This window comes from Homalodisca vitripennis, chromosome 4, assembly GCF_021130785.1.
Source record: "Homalodisca vitripennis isolate AUS2020 chromosome 4, UT_GWSS_2.1, whole genome shotgun sequence".
Taxonomy (NCBI): Eukaryota; Metazoa; Arthropoda; class Insecta; order Hemiptera; family Cicadellidae; genus Homalodisca; species Homalodisca vitripennis.
Genome location: NC_060210.1, coordinates 68,779,514 through 68,804,603, shown reverse-complemented (window position 1 = coordinate 68,804,603; position 25,090 = coordinate 68,779,514). Strand labels below are relative to the sequence as shown.

At 34.5% G+C, this 25,090-nt stretch overlaps 1 protein-coding gene across 2 annotated transcripts; it reads left to right on the top strand.

The window, feature by feature from the left end:
- The first annotated feature begins 195 nt into the window (after positions 1-195).
- On the top strand, positions 196-25,090 carry LOC124359481 (probable cytochrome P450 6a14). Of its 2 annotated transcripts, none has more exons than XM_046812243.1 (5): positions 196-262; positions 16,875-17,809; positions 21,341-21,562; positions 21,681-21,932; positions 24,780-25,090. In XM_046812243.1, exons 2-5 carry the CDS (start codon positions 16,876-16,878, stop codon positions 24,956-24,958), a joined length of 1,587 nt encoding a protein of 528 aa, XP_046668199.1. In that variant the 5' UTR covers positions 196-262; position 16,875; the 3' UTR covers positions 24,959-25,090. The 2 variants fall into 2 exon arrangements, with proteins under 2 accessions (XP_046668199.1, XP_046668198.1); XM_046812242.1 differs by lacking the exon at positions 196-262 and adding an exon at positions 12,798-12,820.

The following is a 25,090-nucleotide window of genomic DNA, read 5'->3' as shown; positions in this document are numbered from 1 at the left end:
GCCAACCAGAGAAAAAAAGTCTTGGCGTTGCTCCAAATTGAGTGTAAGTAACAATATTACATATTGTAAAAGACATTTACTTACAATTCAGATAATACACTCCATTGGCCCACAATCCGTAAATAACAACCGAAAGTTCGGTTACTCGATCGATAATTGGTGGCGCCATCTCGTCACAACAAAAGTGACCTTGAATGCTGGGCGTCAGTGTTGTCACTTGTCAGTGTCAGGCGAGAAGCAGGGCAGCCAACACAGCTAGCAAGTATATATCTCTTGTCAATCATTGCCTTTATTTCTTTTGTTTGATTAGTTTATAGGCTACGTTGTAATATGCATTTGAGTGTTTACACGTAGGGTGGACAATTAATTAACAAACTTCATATTTTACTGCTTGAATTGTACAGGAAATAAAAACCGGTCGAAAAAGCAATAGCAACAATGTTTTGTTTGTGGATGAAATCAGCTGACTAATAATAAACTTAACCTATAGCCAACAGTAGCGTATTGAAGACCCCCACCCCATCGAAACATTAAAATTGACTATAATAAAAATTATGAAATATCCTATGAACTTGTACTAATGACTTAAGTATTTAAATATCTCCAAGTTTGAACTGAAATAAAAATTGTTTATTTATAAATTTGTTGGTTACACCAACTAGTAATGTGATATATATATACACCATTGTCTAATACATTTCTAATTATTTTATCTAGATCAAATCTGTACTCAACAGCGACTCCAGAAAAGTTTAAATATGAAGTGTTGTTACAATCAAGCTTGCTTTATGCTTTCAAGGAAATGCGATTATATAAGCATTGAAACACTTACATTGTTCGTTATATGAGTTCGATGATGGTGCTGTATTCCATGATGTTCATGAAATTTGACTGAGCAACGAGAAACAGCAGAATAAAAATGTTTTTTAAATGAAAATACAACCATATAAGATTTGAAGATGTAACAGTTTTACTCATAGAGTAAAACGAAACAATAATTGAGTGGGAAGTCAATGTTAAGTCATCGGAAACAAGATATGATTTCAGCGTTCCCTAAGGTTGAAATTCTCTCCCTAGCACACCGGAACTTGATTATTTGAATGCTACTATGCCTACTATAAAACGTAACTTAATAAACAAAATTGTGAGTAGGGTCTATGTCATTTAGCAAGAAATGCAGAGAAATATTTCATCCGTAAGCTTTACATTTTGGAACTTTACATAAATAAGAACGTGTTCTATGGTGGTGCACGTCCAACCATATTTATTTTCTGTATGTTTGTATGTATGTCTGCCACCAGCACATCTCAAGAATGAAATATTATACATTAAAAATGGTCATGCAACCTAAGCGAAGTCTGTGACGGCACACTCTTAAGTAGTACGGTCTGAGTCTTGTTTGCTATAAACTGGGTGTTTCGCAAGACAGTATCCTCACCATTTCTCACCTTCTAATTTCCTCTTTATGGACAGATTGTTGCCAGGGGCTTTTTAATTTAACCATAAATTACAATTTAACAAGTGGGTTAGTAAATTAACTTGTGTTTAGAAGGGGAAGACTTTGTTTGGTTTACAGTAAGGTCGAACTCCAAAATCCGAAAACTCGGGCTCAACTGTAACCCCCACCACCAACACCATTCCTTCCCATGCATTAACTGACTTAAATTCAGCTCTAAAATGGAAATGGCATTAAATTACATATAAGTAAGATAATAGCGCTAGATTCAATTTTTAAGAGTAATGTCAGCTGTTGAACACAATTTTACCTTAGGAATGTGCTATATTGCTAAGGGAAGGAAAAATATGGGTGTTAAAGCGTCTATACTTTTATCAGCGTAGTGGTTGTTTATCAACCACATTCATATCGAATACTGTGGTAATTAAGTAATACAACAGAATATCGAAGGACCCAACAGATTGTAACGAAAGTCGTCCAACAATCCAACATGTTATACTCAGTTTGCTTAACAATTTGTTTGCTCTGTGATTTTCTCGTTTCCAACATGGTGACGCGTATGGCCAAAAATATTGTACGTTTCATTTTTCGTGGACAAAATGAACTTATGTACCACGGTTCGAATCTTTAAGAGTTATATTTAATAAGTCCGGGCAGACATACAGATTAACAAGGAAACCGTTTTGGGTCCTTAGTTATCTAATGACTCTTCGAACGCGATACAAGCGAACTTCCTCTGGGTGACCGCAAGTCCGTTATCTACAGAGTGGGCCAGATAAAACCGGTCCCGAGAGAGTTTACGTAATACTCATACAATGCGTACAGGAAACTGAAAAAGTGACTAGGCGAAATAAAAAAAATACATAATATTAAGTAAAATGAAATTTTATTTTGTCTATTTTACAACATGTACATTTAAGGATTTACAGTCTCTGTTCAAAATGGGAGCCACCAACTTGTATGCAAATTTCAGCACGGCGAATCATGTTCAGGAAAACAGTCTGCAATTCTTCTACTGGAATGTTGGCAATTTCTTGTCGTATGTTTTGCTTCAATTCTTCTAAAGTCCGTGGGTTGTTGTGATAGACATTACCTTTGAGACGGCCCCAGAGATAAAAATCGCAAGGCGATAGGTCGGGCGGTCTGGCTGGCCACAAGTCTTTACTGATGGTTCTCTCTTTAGTAAAATCACTGTGGATTCGAGCGAGAGATCGATCAGAAGTGTGACAGGTTGCCCCATCTTGTTGGAAGTACGCATATGACACTTCTTCTGGATTCAGTTGTGTAACAAATTCTTCATAGATCCGTAGATAAACGTCTGTATTAACTGTCTCCTCGAAGAATATTGGTCCAATGATCCGGCGACCAGACATTGCGCACCAAACACCAATTTTAAAGTCATGCAATGGTTTCTCATGGGTTACATGAGGATTGTGTGTTGCCCAATACCGCGTATTTTGAGAATTTACATACCCTGATAAGTGGAACCATGCTTCGTCTGTAGAAATGAATAAAAATGGATCCACGTTACCTTCTGCAATTTCTTGAAGAACCCATTGACAGTAACGTACACGTCTAGCCAAATCAACCTCTTTCAATTCCTGAACAACACTCACACGATAGGCATGCATTTTTAATCCATGCAGTATACGCCGACAAGATGTTCGAGAAATTCCGACTTGTTGCGATAATCGTCGTGTTGACTTTGAAGGACTCCTTCCAATAATGGTCTGTACATTGGCCACAGCTTCTGGTGTTCGTACAGTTGGTTGTTTGTCTCTCTTCATATTGGACACATTGCCTGTTGTACGCCACTTTTTAATTAAATCCTGAATGGTTGATTAGCAGGAACTCGACCTTCAGGATACTTCTCAAGAAACTTTTCACGGACCGACATTATTGAAGTTGTACGAACATATTCCTCCACTATGAAAACACGCTGTTCTATTGAATACGGCATGATCCACACTGCTCGGTCAAACACTCAAGCTACACTGACGTGGACAGATAGACAGGACAGGAACGGACGGCAGACAGTAGTGGAAGGGGAAAGGTCAATGTCCCGTCATGCTGTACATCGGCGCGCCTACGCCTCTCGGGACCGGTTTTATCTGGCCCACTCTGTATAACGATAAGAGTTTGACTCGTATTGGTCACTGATAACACCGTAAATCTAATCATTAGTCTTAAAATAGAGAATAACTTATAGCGTTTTTAGCATTAAACATCAACATTGAAGTTGGTTCAATCTGCCCACAAGGGTAGCTAACTGTAACTGAGCGTAATTTGTTATAATTATGATAATTCATCATAATCCATTGCTTTTATTGACTTAACCAATCTTTATGTATTTGATGTACATATTATACTGTTTTCAATAGTTTCCATTGACCTCAATTTTACTTTTATCCTTACACAGCCTCGTGAAATATCCTGGTTTACATTTTCTCAAATTCAATTCTAAAAGGGATAGATATATTGGCAGTAAAAGGTAAGATTAGATTCTCAAATATCAGCAAACATAAACCATCCGCCCACGAATATTTTTCTAGGTACCGTCAAACTGTACGCACCATACTCTACATCCTTTTCATGGGGAAAACAGCTTTGTAGTATAATATTTGAGTATAAGCCGATACAACGGAGTACCAGTATCAAAGGAACCGACAGACAAGTTATAAAACAGACAGACAAGCAGGATTGCTCCTTTACCTTTTGACCCAAAATCAATAGAATTGTGCCTTGGACCAAGAGAAACTTATGTTCAAAGTTTCAAGTCTCTAGGATCTTTTTACAAATAGTCATTGCAAAGCGGAACTGATTTCCCTTGACCTTTTGACCTGAAAAGCAATACCGGTGGGATTTCCTTTGGGCGGAGAGCAACCTATGTACCAAGTTCCAAATTGCTAGTACTTTTGTATCAAGATTTTTCACACAGACGTACACCATGAAGTGTACTTTACCTTGAATTGTGTGTACTTTGTACCAAGCAATAATTACCACTAAGCTGTACTTGCCTTATAAACGATAGATAGATCAAATATTTTTTGTTTCTACCGCAACTTTTCTATGGCTGTCACTGGAGTGACAGTTTGCAAGATCAAATTGAATCTTTCTGAAAGAAAATAGACTAAAGGTTGCTAGACTGGTATTGAAAGAGTCATCGCTAACTCATGATTGTCTCCAGGTGGATTTCTGACCTCTACTTTATCTTTTTATTACCACATAGTAAGTATCATTCATGAATCCGTCCTATAAGGTGTTGGAAAGTCATAAATATACACACGAACGAAGGTTAAATATGTTTTATAAGGTATAATTGAGACGATAGGGTCTAATAACTAGTACAGTTGGGGCATTCTAAAGAGATGGTGTCGATTTTGTTTACATAGACCCGGTTGTACACACGTTTCATAAAAAACGCAACAAAACCAAAATCAGGATAAATAAATATAAAATTATATGTTTCCCTCTATAAGACTGAAAACTTTATAGTGGTTTCACCCTTCAGAAAACTCCTACATAAAGTAGTCGAAATCCTTTTGTACTTTCGTTTGAGATACATTATGTTTTATCTCACTTATTCCTTATTTTTATAACTATCATGTATGTCATTAATAATTTATGTGGTATTTACTATTATTCTGACGATCAAAATCTCCAGAGTTATACAAATGTAATCTACGATTGATTGCATTTAAGATTTTTAGTGACTACTCTTGAGATCTCAATTTGAAAAGGTAAAGTCATCGCCATAATCTAACTAGCTTTTTATGTCTAATATCAATATGGAACATTTTCATCTTTTGAAAAGTAATCAAATGATTACTAAGAAATCACATTAAAAAATAATATTCATTTAATTAAAATATAACACTTATAATTTACTTTTACCTACAAATTTATTCCGATTTGAAATTTAATAGCGACTTCGAATAATATCGTTTTTGTTGCAAAATACGAACGATCAACCTTAGATAATAAGTTAGAAATAGAGTGTTTAAAACTAATGTGTTCTTCGAAATGTGAAGAAGAACACATCAACGCTATCAACAGCTTATTGCATGGAATTATTAAATTTTAAAATCTGTTAATTGGATTAACAATTTAAATAGATTTTAACTGTATGCCTATAAAATTAGGTATTATTACGAACTTAATTGTAAGCAATTTTTCTATTGCAGGCACAAGTACCTTTCGTGATTTATCCAATTATCAAGAATCATAACAACAGTTTTACATAAAGGAGATATTACGTTTGGAACCTATCTCTGTAACCTTTTTAGATATTTCATGCTTTGACAACAGTATTTTATGATTTACAGTATTTATCAGGATTTGGAAGAAAGTAAGTAACTACAGATATGTTGCGAAAAGTAAGATAAAAACCGAATTAGTAAATGTTTCACACACATAATTCCGCATATCTAAAATTTTACATAACAATAATTAAATTAAAAAACAAGAATTGATCGCTACGAAACAAAATATCGTTTTTTAAAAGTAACAATATTGTATTCAATGTGATATAGCCTCAAATACGGTTCCTTGCTTGAATTATTAGTCATTACTTGATTATTATTGAAAACATAACTTCCTGATGATATTTATCAAATGTATTATAATATTCATTACTGTATGTAATTTAATAGGACAGTTACTTTTCTTAAATTTTAATACAATAATAATATTATTCGTATAAAGTGTACATAAAACATCGGAAATAAGTCTTGGTAAGTATCACGTATTTGCTGTAAATTATTAGGCATCATTCAGTACGCGTACAATTACGAGGATCGATCGAGAGTTAAAATAAATTTGGCTTTAGAAAAGTATTTGTGGTACGTATGAAACTTCGATTTAAAGTAAAGCCAAGGTAATTCAGAGCAATGACCTGGTAACCCCAAACTTTTCCATATTTTACTACGGTCATAAGGATGTTCTCAGAAAGCAAGAAACATATAATTGAAGCCTCGCAAGGCCGTCCTACAGGTTGCCGAGCGATAAGAAGGTTCAAAGTCCACGCGATAACAGTGGCTTGCGGGAGACGCGCGGAAGGCCAGTAGTGACATTACCGTTATGGCTAGTGGTTCCTCCGATAATCCTTTTTTATGTGACAGGTGTGAGAACACGTTACTTAGTTTCACGGTTTCAAGTGAAGATCAGGACACGTTTAACGTTTTTTGTACGAACACGGCGTTTTGCAACGCACCAAAGTTTGCTCTCTAGAATTTGATATTTTACTGATAGGTACTATCTCGAGGGATGTTTTTCTTTCGTTGACATCAGCGCGGGGCAGCTGCCGAAGCCCGCGCTGATGGCCGGAGGCACTCGTTTCAACTCGATACAACTAATTAATTTGTAGCTCGAAATTTAAGAAAAACATTGTTAATTTGGATCAAAATTCCGCTCATTTCAGTATTATTTTTCATTTACGTAAACTTTCCGGGGCCTAAATTATGTTTTTTTTTTTTTTTAATTTCACATGCATCTCTAGATTATCGTAGTAAAATATGAAAATGTATTATGAGTCGACTTGATACCTCTCAAAGTATGTTTAACACTAATTGGGCCGATTAAGGATCTACCAAAATAAAATGTTACATCATTTTATTCTAATTTTTATCTTTAATTCTAACATTGCAACAGCCAACTTAGTGCTATAATAGGCAATAAAACAATAATGCACAAACATATGGGACATAACCAATGGTGAAAAGCATTATAGCTAAAATATAAGCGACATATTGACATTGAGTTCTCCGATGATAACTAACTTATAACAACTACTGATAAGTTGCGATAATAAACACTGATAGTGTTTAGATATGTGAGTAACATGACTTTATTCAAAGTTAGGCTACCTTGTAGGAGTATTGCAATAACACTATTGTATCAATGACGTGAAATTATCGGTAACATGTAATCTTTTTTTACTTCAAGTTATAGATTCAGAAAATGCTATAAACAAAATATCTCTACTGGTACAATACTACGAAAGGTAGATTTAATACACAACTGTAACCTCAAAATATTAAATTAGAGACTAATTATAAGTGTTGAAGGTAACAATAAAATAAGTGTTATATTTTCAATTATGTAGATACTAATTAAAGTTTTTTCTTCAGGATAAAGCCTTTTTAACATTGTTTTAATAACATGGAAATTATTAGAAACTAACAAAAGGTTACTTTAGTTATAGTGTGTGATCCGACCATGTAATAAATCATAAATGAGTAATCAATAATTGTATAATAAATAAGTAACTTTTGAAAATTTTAATTGTTACTTGAGTTAAAAATGTAAGTTATCCTAACACATAATGTTTTCACCAAAATAACACACTGTGTGTAATTCTGGTCATAAAACAATTAGAGAAAAACGTTCAAAACAAATTGTACTACGCATTGTGCGGATGACTAGAGTGAGGGTGAGAGTTGAGTAACAGTTGTAATATTTGTTTTCGCACGAAAATGTACAGTGTTACACATTAGCAGTTCATAAGTACTTGGTACGAATTTTATGTAGCTTAGTGATGTGGTTTCACGTAAAAATACATCAAGTGTGTTGCAGCTTGTAAATAGCGTGGGTTAAACTCACAATGCCAGCTGGTACTAAGCCTACGACGCAGATAGGCAAGTCTGATAAGGAAGATAACGAAGCACCGACTCTTAAATCACTAGACGACAAACTCAATTCTGCAAATTTTGGAGTAGAATTCAACTGACATTAGCAACATAAAACAAGAACATAAAGACTTGGCTTTTTCGAGAGAGTTTTGTTACGGTGGCATAAATTATATTAAGCAAACATCAGAAGTTCAAGACATGCACATATGAACCAGCGAAGAAAACATTGCTAAGATTAAGGTAGAAAATAGTCTATTAAAAAAGAAATTAAATCAGTTTCAAGGTGAAATCGATGTTCAAGAACAATATTCACACTAATTTGATCATTTGTTGTATTCCAGAGGACAAGGCCGGAAACATAGACCTTCTTACCAAGTGCATCGCTAACGCCATAGACTTTCCCGATTGGTCAACAAGATTGATAGATGCAGTCGACCGGATGGGTCATAATTATATTTGTCAGCCGGATTAACCAAAACGAGTTCTTTAATCTAATCAAGATGAAGCGTAACCTCAGAGCCTCCGTCTTGGGATATGGCAGCGACAACCCTGTTTACATTAATGAATAGTGACTCTGGCGAACAGAGAATTTCTGAGACTGACACGGGTTTTATGTTGTGATGATCCATTAGTTAAGGAGGATTCTTATCATCCGACCATCGGGGTGACCATCGCTGTTGGGGCTCCTTTATCATGTGAGTCAAGGCCGAATGAGGTGCCGGGTTACTGTTTTAAAAGGGCCATTTCCTGGAACTTTATCGAGACCTAGCAGCAATTGACTGGAAACATCTTAAACATATTCAGGATACAAATCAAACTGTAGATATATTTTATCAAAACGTTTATAGAGCTTTTTATGCAACTTGTCCCAGAAACAAAATTAAACAATTAAAATATCCGTTTAGGTTTACAAAATTATAGTAAATAATATTAAACAAAAGTATGAATTTCGTAGGATGTTCAAACATTTAAGTAAGCAATAGGACATTGAAAATGTTAAACGTCTTAGAGCATTAGCAAAACGAGCATTAGGGGAGCCTTACGGTAATAACATTCACAATTAAGAAAATATGATTGTTTCAGACTGTAATACATTTTGGAAATTTGTAAAAAATAAGTCAGAAATGGCTTATTAGTAACGGAATATGATAATCGTTAGTTAAATAGCGGTAAGAAAATTGCTAGTGCACTCGAACATTATTTCAGCTCAGTGTGTACAAAATATAGTGTAGAACCAACATTCGAGATGGTTTTATCCATGTCGTCCTTGGCGAGCGAAGTGACCCTTGACCAGATTGGTGAACAAGATGTTTATTCTGATATTAAAACTCTTTTATCTAAAAGTACTATGGAACCTGACCGTATTCCATAATATTTAGTTAAAGGTTTTATATAAAATATATATATATATATATATATATATATATATATATATATAAAACAAAGTCACTTATAGTCTTATTTAATTTAAGCTTAAAGTGCTACATATTTCCTGATAAGTGGAAACGCCAATTTTTGAAAGCGGAAAAGAATCCCTTATTGTCAACCACAGGCCTGTCGCTCTACTTTCTATTCCAGCGAAAGTTTTTGAGATTGTTATTGTAAAAAAACTATTCCAATATTTTAAAAATCATATTACAAATCAACATGAGTTTCTTCCGGGCCCATTTTTAAATACAAATATGTTCTCGTTTCAGAATAATTATATTTCCTCGATTTGATGGCTCAGACGGACGTTGTCTTTCTTAACGTGGCCAAGGCCTTTAAAGAGGTTGATTATTAAATGTTATTACATAAAATGCATTACTATGGAGTATATAATAGTTTGATAACAAGTTCTATCTAGTAAATATGAAACAAAACATTTTTTATAAAGTTTTTGCATCAAATACTTTTACTGAACAGTCTTGGGTATCTCAAGGATCAAACCTAGGACCATTTCTATTTAATATAATGATAAATAATATTTGTGACTAGGTTGTATCAGCTAAACCTATTGTATTCGTATACGACCTTAAATTCTTTAAGAACGTATCAAATCATTGAGATGCCAATGAGTCGTGACGATATTTGGATAATGTTTTCCGGTGGAATGAAAATAATAAAACTTAAATATATAATATTTCAAAATGTCTTGTAATGTCGTTTAGCAGGTAAAAAATCATTGAAAACAATTATTATTTGAACGGTAATTTAATTTCTACAGTAGAATAAATTAAAGGCGGGTGTTTATATCGATTGTAGCTTGACATTCGATGACCGTGTAGGAAATAACATTTCCTCTCCTATCCGAATGTTAATTTTCATAACACAACAACGTTTGTTACTTTGTATAAGGCAGTTCACGGTGGGGGACGACGTGAATCGTGTGGAATCCAACTTATGCCATTTACAAATACAATATTTTTAATATACATGTAATGTACTTGACTTATCATTTATACTTAATTAATTCCCTACGAAGTCTGTTTGGAGTTGAAAGTCATGTAAGTTAAATGTGGAGTTAGTATGGGATTGTATCTGCAAGACTACTGGCTAACCATGGACCCACCTAAATATGTATTTATACTATTATTAATTGCCCCAGTTGGGGTTTTTTACTGTATTTTGGCATGTAACATTAAAAAAAATACTTATTATAATTTTAAATAAAATTATATATTGAAATACAGAAAGTCGGTTCAAGTTTTTGAACACTGTAGGACAACAAATTCTATAACTACGTATTTAATCTTCGCGGGGTCCACAATTACCAGGTCATAAACTGAAAAATTACTAAATCTCAGAAGCAGTGATGGAAATTATCAGCTATAAAATGACAGGTTTTTTAATTATGATGAAAGCTGTTGTTTATTCAAAGTATCTATAGCATCATATAAGATGTTGACATAATATATCTACTTTACAAGCAAGGCAAAACTAGTTCTGGAATTATTGCAACTCTTTAAAGGATATATTTTTAAAATAAAATCTTAAAGATCATAAAAAAGTGTTTTTGTCAACCATGTAAAAATCAGTCTCATTTTAGATCATTTTCTCTTATACCAATCGGACCTACTTTGCCTATTAATCTTATGAATGAATATGCTAACATAAATGGGCTTCACCAGATGGGACAGGTAACTTAAACCATTCGATACATATGTCTCATTAATGGGTGTATGTGACAAATGACATTATTTGTACCATATTGTACAAAAGGATGAATTGCATGTTCATCGTATCATGAGACTATGTCGAGGCTATCAATAATTATCTTATCAGTAATTAAACAGCTGTTACAGGCACAGCTGCCCGTGCCTACCTGCATGCATTCCTTGCATTCATTCTTCCCATTGCCAGTGATGGATGAGAAAATAATTATAATTGTCCAACAATTAAAAAAAATAAGAAATCATCAGGTTTTGAAAAAAATTTAACGTTATAATATTAAAAAATATAGCTCATCTGATTTCAGCAATTTTGATTTTTATAATTAATTAACTTTAGGTTTACTACTGGCAAATTCCTCGATAAGCTTAAATCTACTGTAATCATTCCTATTCAAAAGAAAGAAAATTATCTTCACATAAATATTATTATAAGACTAATTAGCCTTTTGTCAATCTTCTAGAAAATCTTAGAAATTATAGAAGTTTATTAGACGATAAGCAGTTTGGTTTTAAAAAAGGAAAATCGACTGAAGACGCTTTGATACACGTAAATGAACAAAATTACAGTAGTCTGAAAGTCAATAAAATGGCAACTAGACATTTATTGATTTCAGAAAAGCGTTTGACTTTGTAAATCACGCGGTTTTGTTGTAAAAATTGGAAGCTGCGGGTATAAGGAGTGTGGCGCTTAGCTGGTTCAGGAGTTTCCTTAAGCCGCGTTTACACGAGGCCAGTAGGCGGGCAGGTTACTTGGAGCAGGCAACCTGAGGCTAGTAACCTGCCCCGTGTGGACGACCACACTTGTAAATCACAGGCAAGTTGCCTATCAACCTGCCTGGCAGGTCGACTTGCACGAGGAGTAGACAACCTGCCCCCCCACCACTCGAAAACGGTACCTGCCACACAGCCTGCCTTGCACTGACGCCGTGTGGACAACTCATTGATGAGCAAGAGAGCGAATTGGTGACAAACAGTGCTTTATTGGATGTTTGTTTATTGTTTAAATTGTAAACTTTTATATATTTGTGTAATACTGTACTATTCAATGGCTCCACGTTGGACCGAAGAGATGACAATTAAGTTTTGATTCTAAAGCGTCACCATACGAAACTTATTCGTCACTTTCTTCTCCACAAACGTCAAATAATGGACATGGTTCTGAAGAATTTTTTGTACAGTCCAATAACTCAGTTGATGTTAATAATGTAGTCAAACATTTCAATTGTCGGTGTTTTTAACACTGTTAGTGAAGCATTACGTACGCTTGAGAACAGTTTTTCAGGAAATAACTAAACTATGTGTATTCAACTAACTAACTATGTTTTAGACTAATTTTTAGCTACATGCGATTTAAAAAATGACATGGCTGTAGAAAATTACAATTTTAGTTTCTTACAATTTCTTTCATCTGAAATAGACGTATAATTTACAAACATTGTTTTATAATTACCTGTATGTACTCCTTTAGACATGTATACAGAGCCACGCACACTTCTGGGATAAGTAATGAGATTGCTGACTCTGAAACACGGAAGAAATGTTGGGGAGTCCTGTAGCTATTTCCTGTAGCCAGGTATGACAAGGTAATTTCTAATTTCAATTTAGCTGACAAAGCCGGTCTCATAGTTGTGTCTTGTTTAGTTATCACAGGTTCTATAAGTTTAAGAAGTGCATCAAAACTCTCAGGTGACATCCGCAAACATGCTCGATATTCTGCTGGGTCTTCATTACGCAGTTCTGTTAGTAACTGAACAGATGCTCCACTGGTGTCTGTCCTGTTAAGCCACTCTCTCACCCATAGTTTTTTCTTTTCCAATTCTTCCAATAATATTTCACTGGATTCACTTACAAATTCCAGTATAAGATTACGCGTAATTTCTTGTACGACATCATAAGATAACACAGAAGATGCACTTTCTGCCATTTTAATACAACTTAATTAAACACAGACTCGCTCGCAACTGAGTCGTGTGGACAGGGTCAACGGCAAGTCCCCAGTACAGTAACTTGCCTCAGGTTACCTGCTCCAAGTAACCTGCCCGCCTACTGGCCTCGTGTAAACGCGGCTTTACTGACGGAGACCAGCAAGTGAGGGTAGGTGATCAGTTGAGCGCACCACTACAAGTTAGGCGAGGAGTGCCGCAAGGCTCAGTATTATCAGCAACTTTGTTTGTAATTTTCATCAACGACTTGCTACAACAAAATTGTAATGGTCATCAAAGCGCCTTCACCAATGACCTTGCTTTTTTATTCTAATATAACTTTTGCTGTGCTGAGGGCGAAGATAACTCAGGATCTTGCCGGGTTAAGAGTCTGGAGTGAAAATAATAAAATTAAAATAAATGTAAAAAAAACTAAATACTTAAATTTATGGTTTGAAGTTTTGATTTCCAGAGCCCTCTTAAGTTTCACAAAATTGGATGTTTAAATTTCAATTGTAGTTGGGAAAAAATACAAAATGTTAGTAGTTTAAAATATTGAGGAATAGTTTTAGACGAAAAGTTAAGGTGGGAACATCACACATTACAATTGCACAATAAAATAAAATGTTCTATAGAGTCATTTTATTATCAAAGAAACATTTGTAATCATAATTGACTAAAATGTCTATATTTTACTTTAATGCATTCACGTTTGAAATATGGTATTTCATGCTGGGGAGGTATTTTCAAAACATTTATAAATCGGCTAAGAACAACTCAAAATTACTTTTTAAGAATTATTCTATGGCAGCCCAAAAGAGTGAGCTCGTTTCCACTCTTTCTCCAAATGAAAATATTACTAGTACAGCATCTATATGTTTATAAAAGGGTTTCAAGTATTTTACTGCAATGGGGATAAAGGAACAGAAAGTCTATGTTATAGATCTAGAAGTACACAATAGAATACATTTCCTGTATCTAAAGTAAACAAGTTGTTTTTTTTGACAATCTTTTCAGTATGTAGGACCTAATTGTTCAATAGTTTAAACGCTGAAATAAAAAATGTGATAGACTACAGCTGTTTTCAAAGTTACTTTTAAGTTGGTTGTATAGTTAGCTGAGTGTTAGTTTTTTAAATGATGAGAACTATCAACCAAAGATAGGCCGTTAGAATTGTAATAGAAATAAATTTGGTATATTGTACACCTTTTATAAGTATACTGGTTTATTTGTTATTGTACTTTATGGATTTTAACAGACGCTATTTTGTTTGTGTTGAAGTAAATAAGAACATTTTTGATTTCCTCTTATTTTTCATAAACAAGTTTAGTATGGGTAGCTTTACTAGTTCATGTGATAATAATTTTTTGTAACAAATACAGATGGCGGCTAGTGTTTAAACTACACATTTCTCGACCTATAAGTACAGGACATTTATTGTTTGAAATTACAAGTACTATTAGTCACAGAAGTATTTTACACCCTGTCAAAGTAACAGAAGCGGGAACTTTGTGCCTGTGATAGCGCTTACCTTGGGATCAGACGATTATCCTTTGCAAGCTTGTCATTCTTGTGGGTTTTTTTTAGTAAGGCTCTAGACTTATGTTAATGTGATTTTATATATTTACATTTATTCTAATTCGTATATTATCTTCGATGAGGTGTTAGTATGTCTTCACTACTACATAATGTATATTTCAATAAATATGTATTTACTCTCTCTTCATTGTTATAACCTTAATTTTTCGCATAATGTATTCTATTGGACCAATAATCTGAAAGTGATCATTTATGTACATTTACTTGAAGATTTTTCGGATTTTACGTTCTTGTTGACTTTAGACTTGTAAGAATCATTTTCATATAAACCATGTTGCTTTCAACTTACATTCTGATCAATTGCAAATGACTAATATGGTTCCTTACAAGGCGTAGACCGGTTAAAGCTACTAATTTAAGCTACTAATTATCCCATTGTAATATAACATGGCACAGTATAACATGGCACAGTCATGTCAATCTCACAGACAGGTACAATGTACTAGACGTAAATGTGTCTGCTACAGACAACGTGTTATGCTAAAGAACCTCTCTGTAGCTAACATGAGTGTTAACACATCCGTTTGTCTCTAAGAAGATAAATTTCATTTCATCCAGTATAATGTGCTATTACGCAATTTTTATTTATTACACTCTGAAATGTTTACTAATAGAATGTTTATATACGTTATTGTCCACCTTATGAGGGTCCAACACTGGTCTAGGCGACGATCATACCAAACAGAGTAAGCGGGAGAGTCGATTTAGGACAAGGTCGATTGAACTGATAAAAAGGTACTGTCACAGACAGGATATTAAATTGTACTATATTTCACTCAGATGCAAAGTCCAACATCTTAGACCGCTCTGCGGCCAATCAGCCATCAGCTCTCCAAGCTGATGTTTGTACCACATGTTATTGTAACGTATTTTAATCTTCCTGCAAAATTTTGTTTTAAATTAAATTGACTTCTACTATTTTAAGTATACCCATGTATATTGTCATGACGCAAATTATATTGCTTAAATTTAACCACTTTGCATTACTCGATCTTTGCACCTTGCAGTTTTGTATTTAAACTCAAACCCCATGTCACTGGCCTCTAAAGTAAAGTTGCAGAAATCTCAATATCAAATGCATTGGAGAATAAAATATAGTCTGAGCTGTAGTCACTTTTTTTTAATTTGCATCACTATGGTGGCTTTACTAATAACCAGTTTTAAACATACCATGGGGTGTGAACAAAAGCTGATCTAAACGATACGTGTAATATTGTTCACTGATCTCACTGTTGTGTTTAAAAAGTCTTGAAAGAGTATTTTTATATCTTCATTAGACATATAGCGATGATTCTAAGAGAGATGTAAAATTAAATCAGTATACTTGGAAACTACTAATCACACAAATCAATATATTTATTTGTGTATCTCTTCTAATGTTGGTTTTAGCCAAATTATTAATTTAACATAGTTATACATTATTTATTATTTTTCCCATAATGCGTGGGATCAAAATGCATTCAAATAATTAACCTAATAAACTATGATCAACGGTAATGGCTACTTAAACGGCCAATGAGAATGGAAATCCAAAAAGAAACTACAACACAATGCAAGCGACGTTTAGTGAAAGAGAAGCATAAGCTCAAAAAGGAGCTTACAAATGAGACTGAAGAGGAATAGGTTTAACGCTTAGAAAAAATCAAATGCTTTCACAAAACTAATCGGAAAAGGAAAGCAAAGTATGTTTATTATGCCTAACAGCATGCTCACAAGAAATTCTACTTTAACAAAGTAGGAATATATTTTTTATACCTTGTTATATTACTTGTGTATTTGAACAAAACAAACTGGTTTTACAAATTTTTTAACCATTTATGTATATTAAGGGAAAAAAGTATCAAAAGAAATTAAATCCTTGGTAAACGTTAATATTTATAGGTAGTCTTTTGATAACAAAACTAATACTTAATATAGTTTGTATTTGGTTACCAGATTTCGCTGGTAGGTAAATTATTTAGATATAATTCAAGTATATTTCAAATAAATTTACTACACAAAATTGCTAGATATTCTTTATATTCTTTTTTTAATTTGTATTAAGAAAAACTTTTTAACTAAACTGTTGAAAACTAGGTAAGTATGGTAATAATATATTTAAATGTTTCTTTTCCAGAATGTTGATCGAATTGGCAACGGCAGTGGCGGCTATCGTAGGGGCGATGTACTTATATCTCTCGAGAAACAACGACTACTGGAAGAAGAAAAACGTAGTCTATATCAAGCCAAGTTCCACTTATAAATTAATCTTGAGCCAGATTCTAGGCAAAGTTGACACAAGTACGGTGATGCAGCAATGGTACACTGAGTACAAGGAGCAAAATTTGCGGTATGTTGGATCAATTTCGGTCTCTGAGCGGAATCTAATATTGATAGACTTGGACCTTTGCAAGAACGTTCTGACCAAGGACTTCCAACACTTCATGGCGCGAGATCTCTCCCCCACCACTCACGAGTACATATCGAAGCATCTGTTCTCACTCGAGGGCCAAGAGTGGAAGGACATGAGAATCAAACTGACTCCAACATTCACCTCCGGGAAGATGAAGAACATGTTCCTACTGATGCGGAGATGTGCGGATCAACTCAGGGACCACATTGACAAAGTTGTTCTGCAGAAAGGAGAGTTCGAGGTGAAGGACCTGATCGCCAGGTTCACCACAGACATCATCGCCACTTGTGCGTTCGGACTGGAGGTCAACTCTATTGAGAATAGGGAAACCGAATTCTATAAAGTGGGCCTACGGATGTTTGCACCAAAGTTGATAATGATTCTTAAACTTCTAATGCACAGATGTTTGCCAGGAATTGCTAAGTTTTTAAAATTGAATATTACGGATCCTAGTGACACAGATTTTCTGTCAAGAATAGTAAAGGATACTGTAGAATATCGGATGAAAAACAATGTTGTTAGGAACGACTTTGTGGATCTACTAATGCAGGTTAAAGACAAAAACCCTCAGGAGCCTTATGACAACACTGATAACACAGAAATCACTGGCAGATCGAATTTAGGTGCTGTAAACCAAGAACATCATGGCGCAAAAGAACGTAAGTATTACATTTTAATTATTGTGTTATAAAATATTGATTTGTATAAAACGTCAGTGTACTGAAGAGGGCAAACAAGATTGTTAATGTAGGTTATTTCACAAATGCTCATCTTAGGTAGATTCGATCATCTACAGTTTCGACTATTGTGTTGTGCTTGAAACCCTTATATGTGCTATAATTTGAATCATTAATTTGTTGGCTTTTACTCGAGGGACTGAAAAAATTTTATTTCTGTTTATTTGTATGTTTGCTCGACACCTCGAGAACGAAGTGAATTATAGACGTCTAAGATTATGCATACAATTTTATTTTCATACGCGCACTATCGGGTTCGATGATGTCCATTGATGGGATTTGGCAGAACGCCATTGAAGCCTATCACTCAGTAGGCTGTCACCGTATTTCCCCCCCCCCCTGAGATATGTAAACATTTCTTATAATTCTGTAAGATTTCTACCTATCCGCAGAACTGAAATAAACATAGATTTGACATTGTTCATGCAACGTCAGCAAATTCTGTTACGCTGCACATGGTGTGACGCACTCCTTCCTTGTTTTTAGTGGGTAATAAAACCAATGCATCTAAAAGTGAACAGACTACTGCAAAACTAAAACTAAACGTTTTTTATAAATTTTATAAAATTATGATCAAAGCATTCAGCAATTATAATATTTGAAATTAGATCAGTGTAATGATCTAAACGCCTTATAAAGGTGGTTACTAAGAGGCAACCAACAAGAACTGCAAAAGAATAAAACATTAGCAGTCAGATCCCACATCCTTGTACATTTGTTCAAAAATCTTACCTTTTAGGAGTGTTTTACATGTATTTGATTGAACCCATATATATAAGTATATCGTAGAGTTCCTTAATGAGATGCTCAGCGACTAATGCTTCTATATGGATCATGCAATGGGTCCAAATCGCATGGTCGCTTTCGCTCGAACGAGCTTAACTTTCCCTTTTTTGACCCGCCATTGAACTGCCACTATCAGTAAACTGCTTATTACAACACATTTACTTTCCAGTCAATGTCATCTGGGTGGAGTGATGTGTAGCGTCAAGGTATCCCCAGCAGGTTCAGTTCTGACTGGTTTATGCCTTCTAGTTGAGCCCACACTGGGTACAGCAAAAACCGATGTGTCACTTAAACCCAGCAACCTTATGGATGCTCAGGAGCAGCACATCACTAACCGCAAATGTCGAAATTCTGGGGCGCAAGGGTAATTCGATAGGTCCAGTCTTCTGCAGGAGATGACTGTTGGAGCTGGTAGGTTCCCCAAGAGTCAAAGGTTCTTGCTAGCCTAGACAAAGGGTGTGCCACCTTCTGCCGGTTTTGACTGGAAAGGCTGGTTCAGAGCTGGCTTTCCCTTCTTCCTAGGGGACATGAATTGAGATTAGTGCCCTAACTTTTTCCTCATGAATCTAGATAGGAGGCGGCCCCTACCCCCCGTCCAGAATATCCTGTCACTTCGGAAGCAGCGCAAAGGTCCTTATAGGACTAGGTACAATTTTCTAAGCTTCTTTTCCTAATAGAATCAAAAAAGCATCAAGGCAACACGTACCAAGAAATAGTGGTAACTGTGCCTGCGAGTCTCTCAACATAACGCTATTTATGCGATGACGCAGCAATATCTTTTGTTTATACTTAATTATTTTAATATGAAGGTATTTATGGAGCTGTATTTAAGTCAGCATCTTAAATCTGTATCTTAAGTCAGCTGTATGCATCTCTTCCTTACTTTATTGGGTTTAAACAATGGTCGTCTCGTCTTCTCCATCTGATGCTTATTAAAATTATAAAAAAATTCATAAGTCTTGGGCTTATTTCTCTAATAGCCCCATCTTCACATACCACACAAAACATTCACTTTTTTTGGATAAACGGTTAGTTTATTCTTATTGCCAAAATGCTTAGTCAATTTCTGGCGAAATGAATTTTTTATTTTTTATTTTTTATTTTTTATTTTATTTTACATTTCAACGGACATCTCCATTTTTACAGTTTTGAACATAATATTAAACAATGAAAGTAAACAACCACAGTGACAAATAGAGCAATAACGATTAATAAACTATTTAAGTGACGAAACGGATATAAACTATGAATGACAATAACGTAATTAATTATTAGTGTACCGTGATTTGAACTATGGAAAACAACGAACAATAACAGCAATAAATTAGCACGAAACAATGAGAATAAACAAGATTAGACAAGAAATAACAAGACACAATACATAAATAACAGCAATTTATACGTGTAATACGTGTAAATTTATACGTCAAAAATTTTACAATACAAAATTGTCACTTCTAGTCGAATGTCCCGATGAATACTGATCTTAAATATTTTTAGTCCCGTTAGTACAATAAACAGTACATATACAAATGGGTACAATAACTATCCCCACAGAACTGACTTAAATACACGTCTGTTGATCCGACACAAAGTTGTATAGATGTATAGGTATACTCTATAGATCTTGGATCCGACTTAGTTATCAACCGACGTTATGTAAAGCACTGCTTATCAGGTTCTGATAAAAACCTTAGTTGTTGACTTACAGATAAGCCTCCTAATGATATCACTAAAGAGCTCTTGCGATGGGTTTTCATAATATTTTTGTTCTTGTAAAAGTCTTTAGTCACTTCCAAGTGTCTAGTGATATGATTATAAACTTACATAATAGAGCACTAATAATTTCAAACCAGAAAGTATAATGAATCATACATTAAATAGAATATGAGTACCTGTCATTAAACTGGTAACCATATAATATGAAACCACAGTCCATTTCATGTAGAGCACCCACACTATCTATATGGCCTCTCTAATTAGTGTGAGAGTGGTGTTTGCGGCAAGGTACCTGCGGGAATATCAAAACTCATTTCTTTTGTACCTATATGACGTCAAGGTTTTTTGTGTGTACAGCACTTTTTCCAGAGATTTAGGTTAGTTAAAATTAGTATAGAATCATAATTGTAACCACCCTTGATTTCTCGGTATAATGTAAATTAAACATAATTACAATTCAATTATGTATGTCCAGTGTACTATATTATTATACTGCTATTGAAGACACGATAGGGACTTATTAAAACCGTATCGTGTCTGTATATCCGTCCGTCCGTATATATATATATATTATTTATATCAACACTTAAAACTTGATAATATATATTAGTTCCTCTTTGGGCAAGGAACAATGCTATTGATTTTGGGATGAACTTATCAAAGGGCAGTCTGTCTGTCCGTAAACTTGATAGAACAGTTTTAAAGACTTGAAACATGGCATTTATGTTCCTCTTTGTCCAAGAAGAGTAAAAGAGTATAAGAGTGACGAAGCATTCCGTCCGTCTGTCTGTTCTGTGCGCTACCTCTTTAGATACGTTCTGTCAGGCCCGTTGTGTCGGTTTATTATCTGGGTAGGTTGAACAAAACCAAATATTGATAGGAATTTTATTTAATTTAGCATTTCCAATATTATTTGTTTCTGTTATGTTGTCTGCTTGTTTGTTTCAGAACTTACTCTGGAACAAATGACCGCTCAAGCGTTCGTGTTCATCCTGGCAGGGTTCGAGACAGCGGCCTCTACCACCAGCTTCTGTCTGTACGAGCTGGCCAAAAGTCCGACAGTACAGGAGCGACTGCGGCAAGAGATAGACGAGGTGTTGGCCAACTACGACAACAAGATAACCTACCAGGCGCTACAGGACATGACTTACATGGACCAGGTTATCAACGGTAAAATTGTTTTAGTAATTAAAACATGTAAAGCCTTTCGATTAACGCAATAGTCTTTATACTGAATCATCTATATCTTTGTACTGAATTCGTGGTATTTTTATGTTTGTTTCCACAGAAACTTTGCGGCGATACGCTTCCCTTCCATTTCTCACGAGGGTCTGCACGGACAGTTACCAGTTTCCAGACACCGATCTGATTATAGACAAAGGAGTACGAATAATAATCCCCACATACGCCATCCACCATGATCCTGACATCTATCCGGACCCGTACAAGTTTGACCCTGATCGTTTCTCCGAGGTCAACTTTAAAGGAAGACACCAGTACGCTTTCCTGCCTTTCGGTGAAGGTCCCAGGAACTGCATAGGTAATAGTTTCAATTGAGCTGAGTAAATTGAGCTCTAATTGTAATGTAAATAACTTAGAACATGCCAATATTTGAACAATATATCATAAACTATATCTACAAATACTTAATATTTATCACTATTGTATTTAACATGCTTAAATAACATGCTTTAAAAGCTTAGATAATCAAATATTTCTGGTTGGAATTGTAAAACTTTGACACCGATTTTGAGTTAGTGATAGTTTGAATCTTGACGTGTTCATGAAAAATAATAATTTTTATTTTTCTTTCACTAACGAATAACACGATGTGTGAGGTATGTGGATGATACTTTTGTTATTTTTCCTCATGGAGACCCTGAATTAAATAAGTTTTTGAGTCACATTAATTTCTCCTTCCATCCGCCTCACAATCGAAGTGGAAGTCCAAAACAAGCTTCCCTTTTTGGATGTGTGTGTATGAAGAGATAGTATGTCCTTAAGACAACTGTTTTTCGAAAGAAAACACACACAGTAAAGTATTTAAATTATCAGTCCAACCATCAAAAATCTGTCATAGAAGGAGTAGCTTACTCGTTATTTGATAGAGCAAAGAGTTTATACTCAGACAAAGACAGATAAAAGAGGAATTTAAGAATGTTTAATTGGATCTTAGAAGCAATGGATACTCTCAATTAGTAATAAATAAGTGCAAACGAACCAGAAGAATTATTCCTGAGTCAGAATAAGAGAATAGTGATAAATTTGCGTTTATGTCAATCCCTTATGTGCCGGGATTATAGGAGAAACTTAGAAGAGTAAGTAGAAAGTACAACATTAGAACCGCGTTTATAACACACAATACTCTTAGACAAAGTATCGTAAAAACAAAACCAAAAATGGCACAAAGGATTCCAAAAACTGTGTTTACAGTATAAAATGTAGTTTCAATAGGGAATACATAGGCGAGACAAAAATACCTTTAAACGTAAGGATAAAAGAGCACAAAGGAAACTCGAGAATGGGTTTCACAGAAAATTCAAAAATTGCACACCATTGTTGGTATGAAGTCCATCATATGAATTGGGATGAAGCCAACATAATACATCGGGAACCATATTTTTCAAAAGGGAATTAATAGAGGCAACCTACATTAAATTGGCAGACCAACCAATCAGTCAGTCAACCATCAGTCGAGATTAGGCCGCTCCGGTTGCCAATTCTAAAAATTAACTAAAAAGAAAAACAAAAGTATCAAACGGATCAGATATTTGTAATAAACCAATGCGGAGTCATAATGTGGTTTTAAGAAGTTCATCTCGCATGAACCAATAATAATAATAATAAAATCCAATTCCTGTCACCCTTCCTTTTTATTTCCGTCATCTTGTTTCTTTCTGCCGTGACGATTGCCATTTGCTATTGGCCTCTGGTCAGTCACAAGTGACCTGTAATCTGTAGTTCAATTTTAATGATTAGTGTTGTGTATATATATATTTTTTTTTTTTTTTTTGTAAGTGCATGTTTTAGAGATCTCGAAACATAGTGTTACTGATTTTTTGTTTCACTGAACGATGGCAAATGTCCGGAAAAATCTAATGAATCTTTCTATCATTTTATACTATCTGGAGTATCAAAACTTTCAACATGAATAACTGGACCACCTTATCGTGACAGCTTCAAGCTTATTTTGAGATTAGTTGTTGGGCGAATCCATTACAACCTTCCTCATATTCTTCTTGTCATCCTTTCCTGGCCTCAAGTTGAGGATTATCATTAACCTTTACTGACCTTTCCTTAAGCGCGAGTTGTCCATCAACAGACTCGCAGAATCATTGATAATCATTGGGATAAATCTTAATCACTGTACTCCTCTTAACCAGACCTGAAATTTTGTTTTACTTCATCAGGGTAACCATCAGTAACCTGCACCTTGGACAATCATATTATCCTTTATTCTGCATATGCCGCAAGCAATTTTAAAACACATAATCAAGCATCCCGGGGTCAACATGTTATTCAGTGAATGTAGAAAATTGTTGTGTTAAGTTTTATTTTTATGAAATATTCTTTCCGGACATTTGCCATCGCCCAGTGATACAGACTGCAGTCATGCATTTAGTCATTTACAAAAAGAAGAGATCAGATTGCAGATTTCGAAACGTAGTGTTACCGATTTTACTGTATCACTGAACAATTGTAAATGCCCGGAATATTCTCGATATATGTATTTTTCTTTTTTTTGAAATAATAGAAATATAGGCAATTTAATATGCAATTTTTGTAGTTCGATCTGTAAAATATTTGTTATGCGAAGGACTAATTTTGAAAGTTTTAATTGACGTTAAAATTCACTTATCTGGCATTAAAATAAACACACAAACGAAGTATCAAATGATTTTTAAGTCAAGTTGATTTTTAATTTACAAGTTTATTTTAACAACATTTAGTTTTTGTTTTACATTTCTTTGCCAATTCAGGCCAATATTAGTCTTTTATTTGTTTTCTAATCATAAATCAAAATTTTGTCTAATGATATAAAACCGAACAAGGAATATAAAAATAAGTAATATTATACACTACCCCGAAAACATCAACAACTTTCAATTACAAAATAATAAAGGTTATTTCTACTTACAACCAATTTGAATGACTTTTTTACTTATTGATGATTGGGATTGTTAACTTTTTTATAGATCTAGTTTGTAATCTAGTTAATATTAGAGTTACTAGAGAATATTAAGTGATTTTTATTGTTACATTCTTCAACATTCTGCAGTTACCATACCGTAAGCGAGTGAGCGAGTGGTGAGTAAACGTCCACATCTCTGTATTATTTACACGAAAATACTAACTGCCAATATAACAAACAATCTGGTGTTTCCAGGCATGAGGTTTGGCAGGCTCCAGGTGAAGATGGGTCTGGTCGCCATCTTGTCCAAGTACCGGTTATCTCCAGCTCCAGACACTCCATCCAGACTGCAACTCAACCCTTTTAGTGTATTCACAACCCCTAAACAACCATTTAGTCTGAAGATCATCAACAGGGATGAATGTTTGCCTTGATATCAGTAAAATCTACTTTACTTGATATAAATGCTATCTAATATTAATATATTAATCGTGTGCTATCTGATTCCCCTGTAACTATTTGTATTGTTTCTTTTGTGCATAAAATATAAAAATGCTAATATTGTA

Excerpts from the sequence above, each read along its gene's own strand:
- LOC124359481 (XM_046812242.1), top strand. Across the intron at positions 17,810-21,340 it reads ACATCATGGCGCAAAAGAAC|AACTTACTCTGGAACAAATG; the intron begins GTAAGTATTACA and ends TGTTTGTTTCAG. Across the intron at positions 21,933-24,779 it reads AGGTCCCAGGAACTGCATAG|GCATGAGGTTTGGCAGGCTC; the intron begins GTAATAGTTTCA and ends TGGTGTTTCCAG.